The 11,598-nt window shown below is 39.4% G+C and overlaps 1 protein-coding gene across 1 annotated transcript; it reads right to left on the minus strand.

Moving 5' to 3' along the window:
- Positions 1–1,300: 1,300 nt before the first annotated feature.
- Positions 1,301–3,019, minus strand: LOC125008389 (signal-regulatory protein beta-2-like). The gene is made up of 6 exons (XM_047585607.1): positions 2,977–3,019; positions 2,518–2,841; positions 2,070–2,408; positions 1,844–1,972; positions 1,613–1,674; positions 1,301–1,520 (listed from the first exon to the last, which is right to left on the minus strand). Exons 1-6 carry the CDS (start codon positions 3,017–3,019, stop codon positions 1,416–1,418), a joined length of 1,002 nt encoding a protein of 333 aa, XP_047441563.1. The 3' UTR covers positions 1,301–1,415.
- Between the last annotated feature and the right edge of the window lie 8,579 nt (positions 3,020–11,598).

Consider the following 11,598-nt stretch of genomic DNA (forward strand, 5'->3'; position numbering starts at 1 on the left):
AATTGGCCGTAGATGTGTGTGTGAGTGTGAATGGTTGTTTGTCTCTCTGTGTTAGCCCTGAGATAGACTGGAGACTTGTCGTGGAGGTGGACCCCACCTCTCACCCAATGACAGCTGAGAATGAAAATGAGTCACTGGTATTTTTACTGACATTGTAACAGTCGGAAAAATAAAAAATAAAAAATGACTCAGGCAATTATGCTATTAGACTAATGATATGTGAAAACCTATCACAAACATTCTTATGTAAATGATGTTTTTGTCCATTGCTGGAATTTATCCTTTATCCTTTATTTAGATAGCTATGAATATACTCGTTGAGTCTGGGGTTAAGGTATAGAATTAAAGTTCACCTCAGACTCCTAAGACCAGGACCTTGAATCTGTTTTTGATTCAATTCAATTCAATATTATTTCTATAGCAGCAATAACAACACAAACTGTCTCAAGGCGCTTTACTACAACCGGCCTGAAACCTCCAGAGCAAGCCTGAAGGCGACGGCAGCAAGACAAAACTCCCTTTAACAAGAAGAAACCTTGAGCAGAACCCTGAGGGAATCATCTGCCTGAGTCCAGCCGGGTAGAAACAGAGAAGAGAGAGAAAAGAAGAGCAGGAGAAACAAGAATAACAAACCTCTGTCATACATACATACAACATCGGACTAAAGGAAACATGCAGAATCAATGTCCCTTTCTAAATATTCATAACTGACGACAGTCCTCATTAAATTCTACACGCAGTGAACCACAGACCTCTTAGTGGAATCTAGCTAGATAAAAAGTGCTTCTAGGTTTGAAGTGGAAACTGAGAGTAAAGTCTTTTCTCAGCTACTCTAGCGTGACTGCGAAGGCTGAGGCACAAAACAAATGTATCAATCAAACATTTTGTTGAAACCTTTTTAATGAATGTATTATTTATTGAAGACAGTCACTTTGAAACATAATGTTCACACATTTAAAGACCTGTCTTAATATTACAGTTGCATGCATTTTACTGAAAGTCTTCATCACCTCTTTAGTTTGCCACAAACTATGACTAAAGAAATTTACAGTCTTTTCAGAGAGGCACAAAGCAGACACCAAAATATATGTTAATAATTAGACAAATTTATAAAGTAACTGGTTGGTTCAACTAAGGCTGAAGAAGCCTCATCTAGCTAGGGCTCTGAAATCAGTTTTACTGTTTTGGGTGTGTATGTGGTTAAAAATAGGTTTATAATTGTTTAAAAGAGAAAGAGAATCTCCAATTAAGTTGCATTTTTCTGAAAACAAAATGAAACATAAGCCTGAGGAATCTTAGATTAATGTTTCTAGCATAAGGTTCTAGCATTAGGTAAGAACCAACATACGGTAAAATACGGCACATGGAGAGAATGTGGGTGAGGACCAGAAACAGTTTTTGACTCACGTTTACATTCAGTATTTAACATGAGAATACACACATTCTTCTGGATTCAACTCTTTCTTCTTTCTTCCTCTGGCAGAGAAATGCAGCGCAGCATAGTTGAGATCACCTTCAGCCTATGCAGCAAATAAAAAAAGACATTCTGTTACACAGAGCCGTTGGGAATCATGCTAGTGAAATAACAAATAATGTGAGTTGCTGTAATTACTTTATCTTTAACTGGTTGGCTCATATCGTCTCGTCTGGCTGGTGAAGAGCTGCTTTTTGTCGCTACGTATGAATAAAAACAAGCACATTAATTTGACTTTTAAATTAGGATCAACAACTCGGTGATGGACTGCAAGAGGAATAGCGAATCAAAACTAAAGAGATCTTAGTTGTAGTATTCAGTATTCTCTGAACAAACAGGCGGTGAACAAAGTAAGTAAACTACACTTACCTTCATGTTGTCCACATAGTCCTTTCTGAGTTTGACAACAGATGAAAATTAGATTTATAATCATAGAAATGGCCAAGCAGATGATTGCTACCACCAACACAATAACTAACACAGAACTTGCTGTTTGATCTAAAAACAGAAGAAAAAAAAACATAAAATATATTTTATGATTACATGAAACTTGGAATTTTGTACATTACTCCCAGTACTAAACCTAAAATCCTACCAGCTTCCAGTTTAGTTCCATTTCCAAATAATATCTCTCCACATGTGGCCACAGCACAGTAGTAAGTCCCAGCATCAGAGGAGCTGACGTCCTTAGAGAAGCTGTAGACACATCTCTTCTGAGTCTCAGATCTATTCTCACATTTGTTATTCATATCTCCATCCATGTAGATGATGTTTGGATGAGATGTCTGTGATCCAGCTCTGAACCAGAACACACTGAGATCTCCTGGACACGTCTTGTTCTCAGAGTCAGAGAGGACTGAACACTGGAGAGTCACTAAGTCTCCTGGACGGACTGGATCTGATATTGTCTGAACAACAGTCCTCTCAGTGTTTCCTGTTGTAAAATCAAACAGTATTAAAAACTGAGCACTTCCAACTATATCTTGGGCATTTTCATATCATGATAGGAAGGACTGGAAAACTTAAAGTAAATCAAACCTTACCTTCTACTAACAAATATGTCCCACTCCATTTAGTCTTTATCCACTCTGTGACTCCACAGTGGTACATTCCTTCATCCTCTTCAACTGTGCTCAAAATGGTCAGGTTACTAAAACTGTTATCAGTACGTAAGTCAAATCTTGATTTTGAAACGTTTGGTGAGTACTCTGTTCCAGATTTAAACAATGTTACAATTATATTGAGAGAATCTCCAACACTCTGCTTGTACCAGTGGATTTCTCTGTCACTGATTTCTATGTTTGGTATAACACATGTAAATGTGGCTGGTTCACCAAGATGAACTGTTTTCACTGGAAGCAGCGTATCTGAATTAAAGGAAAACATAAAAAATAATTAAAGCATATTGTGTATGATGTGCAAAAGTTCTGCTGCAAAATCGTCTCTTTAGTGTATAAATTCTCCACTGAGAAAACCTTTAGACAGAACAAAAGAGCACTTACATACTGGATGAAGACAAAGCAGTGTAATCCATAACACGATCATCTTGACATTGTGTCTTGTTCAGAGACTTTTTTGTATTTAAGAGTGTGAAGGAGATGAGAAGGTGGTGACGTTACATCATAAAATGCATCTGATTGGTTTACTGAGAATAGTTTCAAAAGTACACTTCCTGTTACATTGGTCTCCTACAGGGCTTTGTGAATCTGATCGCCTCTCTTTCATGTGTTGCAGCAGTTCTCAAGACTGATTGCTTTACTTGAACTGTTTATCCTAGGTGAGTGTATTTCTTCATCCTTGGTCATCAAGTAGCAGTTGGTATGGTCACTTCTGCTGCCTGTGGTATGTCCTACAAGAAGGGTTTAAAATGCATCACAGTCTGAATCTCAGAGGAAATATCCACAGGCTGGATCTTCACTGATAATGGTTGTGACACTGTAACAGTTGGAGGAGCCTGAAGGCCAAGAGTGTTGATTTAGCCTCACAATGAACATATTCAACAACATCAGTTGTTGAATTTCACGTAATGCTTATCGCAGAGTTTGGGAGTTGGAACAAATTTGCTGTACTGTTCTACTTTGAACTACTCTGGAACATAACCTGAATCAGGTCTGTAGTGTGAACAGCGATACATCAACAAGACAAGACAAGACACAAAATAAGAAAGAATTGTACAAACAAGAATGTGTTTATTGTCAAGTTACTTGCTGAATGTACTGTATATGTGTGAATTGCGTTTTCTTTTTAACTTCATCAAGAGAGAGCTGTTACAACAAAAATGTGTAGACTACATGTGCTTTATGATCATTCTTTTACCAGGATTATGAGTTTGTAAGTGCATGTTAATATGCTTTTATATACGAAATAATAACAATAAAAAAATTAACATTTTATTTTAATGTTTTTAGTTTTGTTTAAATTAGCACATTAAAGCTATTAAAGATTGTAACTTCTTGTTTTTTTGTCCTATTTGTTTCCTTTATGTATCTGTTTTAATTATGGTCTTTCAAATATTAATTGCCATGTGTAAAGACATTATGTAAATAAATGACTCATACGCTGTATGAATGCTAATTACAATCACAGACTACCACTTTTCAGATTCTGAAGCACTTGTGAACTTATTAATTAACTCTTTGAAGTGCAGTGTGGTCTGTGTTCTAGTGATGTGTAACTCCTGAACGAATGGTTTCGAATCTTGAGAGTCATTTTTACTGACTCCTGAGTCATGAGTCCTCCTCTCTAATAACTCATTCACTAGCTCGTCCCTGCTACTTCTTGCTAACTAACTGCAAGGAAGACACCAGGGGCCTCATGTACAAAGACTTGTGTGGATTTGTCACTGAAACATGGCGTGCGCTAAAATCCAGAAACTGGCGTCCGCCCCAAAAAATCATCAGATGTGTCATAGTGTGTGTGCGCCTGGATCCAAGCACTTTTCGTTTGTACATCCCAATCAACGTGGAATTGAGCGCACATGTAGTGCCAAACTCCTCCCTGTCAATGCCCCAATTTAAATATCGAAATTTAGTTAAATATGGCCTGAATCGCAGATTTCCCACTCTACACGATTGTATTTTCAGCATGAGTAAAGCGAAAAAAGGGAACTTCACTGAGGTCGAAGTGTTTTTAAATGAAGTGGAGACACGCAGTGATACTCTATTTGGTGCCTGGCGTCAGGCATAAACACAAAAATAAAAAAAAAGTTATTGGGAGCATGTGTGATGCTGTTAATGCCGTGGAGCAGCGCACACACAGAAATAAAAAAGAAATGGTCTGACATATAGGTGGAAGTGAAGTGGAGGATTTCGGAACACCGCTGAAACGTAATCACAACAGGCAGGGGGTCAGGAGGGAACGAACTGACCCCCTCCGACCAGAGAGTGGCCGTCATAGTGGGTGACACATCTCTCGCCGGAGTTATGGGAGCCCATAAGAGTGACACAGATCATCCCCAAGGTAAATGTGTTAAACTCAGAAATATTGTCATTATACTGGTCGTACAATAGGCTATTCACAATACACATAGCTCGTGCGTGAAGCTGCCAGAATATTAAACACGTTGACTCATGTTCAAGTTTTCTTTACTTTTATTTCTGACAATTCTAGACAGTTTTGGCGGTGCCTCCATCGGCACCACGTGCCCGGCGACTCCACACCAGTTGTTGACTGTGCCGGAATCACAAGACGAAATTGTCAGATCCGTGCCATCAGCCATTGTCTGGATCAAATAATAACTGTCCTTGGAGATATTAGCAACGCCATAAATGCACTTGTAATAAGTAGCTAAATTGTGTCCTTGCCTCTTTACATGGTTGAAATGACATACTACCAGGCCCGTATCGCTTCCGGAGGTCCAGCGTCCAGTTCCTCTGGTGGGGGGATGTACTCTGGCAGTGGTATGCCGTGGCGGTGTGCCACATTGTGCAGGACGCCACGGGGCATTACAATGCGGCACACCTTCTCCAGTCGTAGAGCAGCACTCCCCGCGACCTGTCCAAGCAGCGCCAGTGTCCCTTCAGCGGGCCGATTGCCCTCTCCACCACTGCCCGAGTTCGGGACTGGAGGTCATTGTACCTCCTCTCTTGATCGGTGCCGGGGTTGGTGAGAGGGGTCAACAGCCACATTCTCAGTGGGTAGCCATGGTCCCCTGGGGTCAAATGAAGGCAGAAAACGTGCAAAATAGATTTAGTTTCCTTTGTTCATACACCATTTGAATGAATCACACTAACTTTTTTTCTAATTATAGGTGCTTCAGTGGGAAACGAACACTCAGGACAAAACAACTTTATTAATGGATAAATTATTTACTCACAAAGAAGCCACCCATCGCGCCAACTGCATCAGCCTCCAGCCTGTTCCCAACCATGCTGTTGGTCAGAATGGGCGACTTATGCGTTGAACCAGGTCACCTTGCTACGATGCTAGTGAGCTGCATTTGCACATCACGTATTATTTAAACATTTATGGGATGAAAATGTTTCCTTTTGACAAAAACAAATTCATCTTGTTATGGCGCTTTTATAGCAATGTGTGTGCAGTCAATAGCTCCAATTACATCAGGGAAACCGGCTCTTGGTGCAAACTGCGCTTTAATGTTGACCTGTTCAACAGCATTGCATGGGAATTCTGATGATCCCATCCCACACAACTGGCATAGCTCGGCTCAGGCTTGACTGACACAGTCCTGAATGGTCGGCCAGTTCCCGCTGGAAAGCCCCTGTTGCCAGGAACCCCAGAGTGGTCAGCACCTCTTAGCGTCTCATACAGACGTGGAAGGTTACCTTTTGCGTCAGTAACAGAGGTCGAGGGATGTGACAAATCTTTTCTTCGCTATCGAAACCATCTGAATAAAAGTTTATTTTTCAGAATCGAACGAGGAAAACTTAAAAGTGATGGCCACAACATGAAGCTACTTTATTGTTGAATTAGCAGTGATACTCGGATGTGTTTGTGTTGAGAAATGTTGACGATGTCATTAAAAGAAATGCTTAAAATAGTAAGAAAAACACTTCCGGGCAGAGTGTCCCCCATTGACCAATCAGAGTAAGGATCTCAGCGTCATATTTCGCTGCGAATGGGTTATTATTGTAATGAATGGAGGGCTGCGGCCTCTCCTCTAAGCGTCTCTTAACGCTGTGAGCGGGTTTACATTGAAGTCAATTGAGAACTCAGAGTGTCTCATACAAATGTAGAAGGATACCTTTTGCGTGAGTACCAGACGTCTAGGGGCATGACAAATCCTCTTGGGAATGAGAACGGGTACACACACATCTTCAGACAATTTAGAATCACCAATGAACCTAACGAACACGTCTTTGGAGGTGGGAGGAAGCCGGAGTACCCAGAGCAAACCCATGCAGACACAAGGAGAACATGCTCCACCCCAACAGGCCCTGAACCCAGAACCTTCTTGCTATTGTAGTATATGGTCCTCTTCCTGTCCCCCTTCCTTTTTCCTGTGTTTTTGGAAAGTGTTCATTATTTAAAGGTTAAAAGGTTAACTGCTCTGTAAAATATCAGTCCTAAGGGGTTAGGGTCTTTTTGTTTATTAATGTGGAGTTTTGAGAGATAAGAAACCAGATATGAGGAGAGTGTTGGAGCTGAAGGAGAGGGGATTCTACAATTGGCACCTTAAGCTCTCTCAGATTTGGAAAGAGTTTTTGGCACTGTTCTTTCTTGTAATAAAGCTTTTTTAAATGCAAGAGAAGACTTGTCAGTGGTAATCACTTCTTTTCATCAACACATCAATACACAACATTATGAGGCATCAATGCTATCCAATACATCACTGTGCGTTTTATCTCGTTTTCCAAAAACATTAAAATGAGACTTGGTGAATTATTTTATCAACGATATTGCAAAATGTATTTCCTTATTTCATTTAATATTGTGATGTTGAATGGGTGGAATTCAATAGCGAGGACACTGCAGCACACAAGCAGCAGTGAGTCACACTAGAGTTGATTATCTTCAGAAAAGACAGTGGAAGTGGCTTCTACTGTGTCACTCAGACACTACCAGAGCAGCAGATTTTCAAGTCAGGTAAAGGAGTGATGCATTCATTTTGAGACTGGGACCAGATCACTGTGAGCAGCTGAGTAATTCGTTCATTCATGGATCACAGCATGTAGGGAAAGTGGAGTTGAGTTAAAACAAGAAATCAGAGGTGTTCCTTTTACCCATGGGGCTAATACGGATATGAACTTGATTTATACAAATACAGTTACAATAGCAGTAACACAATAGTGACATCTGGTCTCTTCCTTGCAGTTAGTTAGTAAGAAGTAGCAGGGACGAGTTAGTGAATGAGTTATTAGAGAGGAGGACTCATGACTCAGGAGTCAGTAAAATGACTCTCAAGATTCAAACCATTCGTTCAGGAGTTACACATCACTAGAACACAGACCACACTGCACTTCAAAGAGTTTATTAATAAGTTCACAAGTGCTTCAGAATCTGAAAAGTGGTAGTCTGTCTCATATTGTAACAGCGTATGAGTCATTTATTTACATAATGTCTTTACACATGGCAATTAATATTTGAAAGACCATAATTAAAACAGATACGTAAAGGTTGGAAACAAATAGGACAAAATACAAAAAAATTACAATCTTTAATAGCTTTAATGTGCTAATTTAAACAAAACAAAAAACATTAAAATAAAATGTTTTTATTTTTTACTTTTATAATTTTGTATATAAAAGCATATTAACATGCACATACAAACTCATAATCCTGGTAAAAGAATGATCATAAAGCACATGTAGTCTACACATTTTTGTTTTAACAGCTCTCTCTTGATGAAGTTAAAAAGAAAACGCAATTCACAGATATACAGTACATTCAGCCAGTAACTTGAGAATAAACACATTCTTGTTTGTACAACTCTTTTTTCTTTCTTTCTCTTGTTGGTTTCCCTCCAGTGAAATGCAGCGTAGCAGCATAGTTCAGATCATCTTCAGCCTGTACAGAAAGTAAAGCGCTCATATACTGTATACTTACTTACTTATTGCTTCTGCTGGGGATCATGTTAAAACACTGACAAATCACATGATTTGGTGTCACTACTTACATTATCATTAACCTGTTGTCTCAAGTTATCTTGTGAAGAGTTACTTTCTGGGCCTAATGATGAATAAGACACACATGGAACATAAAACCACATAGAAATGTGTCTGCTGATAGATAATTTAAGTATATCATTCAGTAAACAGAACTTACCTTCGTATTGTCCACATATTCCTCTTGGAGAGTCTTTAAAGATGAAAAATGATTTACGATCACAGATATGGCCAAACAGATCATTGCTATCACCAACACAATAAATTCACAATTTGATGTTTGAGCTACAAAAAAAGAAAGAAAGAAACATTAGTAAAAAGATAAAAACACTGTAAATCATAATGATATAACATATTCAGAGTATTATCTTCATTAGTGAATTCAGAATCACCTCTGATTTGTAGATGAGTTCCATTTCCAAGCAACTGCTTCTGACCACAGATCACTACAGCACGGTAGTAAGTCCCAGCATCAGAGGAGCTGATGTTCTTAGAGAAGCTGTAGACACATCTCTTCTGAGTCTCAGAATTCTTTTCACATTTATTACTCATATCTCCATCTGTGTAGATGATGTTTGGATGAGATGTCTGTGATCCAGCTCTGAACCAGAACACACTGAGATCTCCTGGACACGTCTTGTCCTCAGAGTCAAGAGAGGACTGAACACTGGAGAGTCACTGAGTCTCCTGGACGGACTGGATCTGATACTGTCTGAACAACAGTATAGTTTGAAGAACCCTGTGTGTTTCCTAAGCGCATAAACGTAGTGAGAGAGTTAAAAAGAAGAAGAAATTGTAAATCACTCAATATTTCCTGTTTTTAATATGTGCAGTTTCCTGCGAGTGATCTATTACGTAAAATAAGAAGCATGTCTTTGGATGGTGGGAGGGAGCTGGAGTACTTAGAGAGAACACACGCTGACACAGGGAGAACATGCAGAATCATGAACTTTCAAAAGGATTTTGAAAAGTATCTTGTATGCTCAAAAATCCTCCTTAAAGTGTTTGAACTGTGCAGTAAATGGTCGAGTGTCTACAAAAATTCCAAAACATGCTATATTCACCTTTTAACGACAAATATGTCCCACTCCAGGTACTATCAGTCCAGTGCATGAATGCACAGTGATACATTCCCTCATCTTCTTGAATCGTCTTAAAAATTGTCAAATTGCTAAATTTCTCATTTAGTTTTACTTCCATTCTTGAAGCAATCTCTGCTGGACTGGTCGAAGGCTTTGCATTTCACTTCAGTGTCACAATTAACCTCAGAGTATCCCCAGAACTCTGCTTGTACCAGTGAAGTGCTCGACTGCCGATCTCTCCTTCTGGCAATGTACATGTGAGAATCGCAGGTTCACCAAGTTGAACCGTGGTAAGTGGAACCAGTGCATCTGCGTTAAATTAAGAGATATAATTCATCAGAAGTCAGTTAAGTAACATTTAGTCCACAATTTGAGATAAGAAAATAAAAAGCATGAATCATTACAGATCTAGTTAACATGTTTTACGTTGTAAGATATCACTTACATCCTCGATGAAGGAGCAGCAAAGTAACCCAGAACAGAACCATCTTGGCACTGTCTTAGAAAACTTGCTGACCTTTATTTAAGCGTCAGACCAGGAGGTGTGGTGATTCACACCACCAAATGCATCTGTATCAAATGCATCTCACTGAAAATATGTCCACAGTGTATTTCCTGCTACACACGTCTTGTGCTGCTTTGAAGGGTGTGATCTCTAATTTGTTTAATTTATTAAAGGGGTCAGTAATATGTTGTTTTATAAGTTCATGATTTTATATTTGGAGGTCTACCAGAATATTTTTTACAGGCATTGATGTTCATGAAACGTGGTATTTTTCTTATACTCTACATTACTGCAGCAGAAATTTAGCTTCTGTCTCTTTAAGGAACCCCTCCTGAAAATAGCTGCTCTGATTGGTCAGCTGGCACTCTCTGTTGTTTTAGCTCAGCCATTTGATGGTAGGTTATGATCACTAGCCACTGGGACACTGTGAGAAAGAGTAACTTAGACTGACATAGACTCCGGGCTTTGTGACTTTGCAGACATTTTACATGCATGAAAAGTTATGACACATATTTGATGGAATCACCCCAAGTGTTACCATCACCTTAGAGTTTAGGCCACAACAAAGCAGGCAGGGCCACACAGAAAGATCAATTTTAAACAATAATTTTACTTCGAAACATAACAAGTAATTACAAAACCAATAAAGACGTATGAGATTGGACGTTGGATGTACTGAAACCAATATGTCTGTGGTACAAAACAAAGTAACCAAAAACCAAACAAAACACAAACGGATGGGATCTTGTGGGTCCGGGTGGGAGAGGGCAAATAAATTGAGGAAGTCTGGCTTTTATAGACTCCTACACAGTTGGAGCCTATCTGCAATCACAGGTAGAGGCGGATCCTCCCAACAGCAAAGGAAGAGCTTCACTGCAACCAGTCACAGGATAGATTGGCTTGGCAGAAAATGTGTATCAGACATTGATGGTTCCCGTATGATGAATCCTCATTGCTATGACTGTGTGAGGCCTGAACAAGACTTAAATCCCTGCTTGTATATTGTGTCTTGCCTTGTTGATGTATCGCTCTTGACACTACAGACCTGATTCAGGTTGTGTTCCAGAGCAGTTCAAAGTAGAACAGTACAGCAATTTGTTCCAACTCCCAAACTCTGCGATAAGCATCACCTGAACTTTGACCCTGATCTACTGTTTTTGTCTGAGACAGGTAGATTGCAGTTTAAATATTTAAGTCTGAAGTCTTCTTGTCTTTTTCTCTAGCACCACCATGGGGTAGAGCAGTGATTATCAGTGATGTTGTTGAATATGTTTATTGTGAGGATAAATCAACACTCTTGGCCTTCAGGCTCCTCTGACTGTTATAGTGTCACAACCGTTATCAGTGAAGATCCAGCCTGTGGATATTTCCTCTGAGATTCAGACTGTGATGCATTTTAAATCCTTCTTGTAAGACATACCACAGGCAGCAAAAGTGACCATACCAACTGCTACTTGATGACCAAGGATGAAG

Source organism: Mugil cephalus, chromosome 5, assembly GCF_022458985.1.
Source record: "Mugil cephalus isolate CIBA_MC_2020 chromosome 5, CIBA_Mcephalus_1.1, whole genome shotgun sequence".
In the NCBI taxonomy this organism is placed as follows: Eukaryota; Metazoa; Chordata; class Actinopteri; order Mugiliformes; family Mugilidae; genus Mugil; species Mugil cephalus.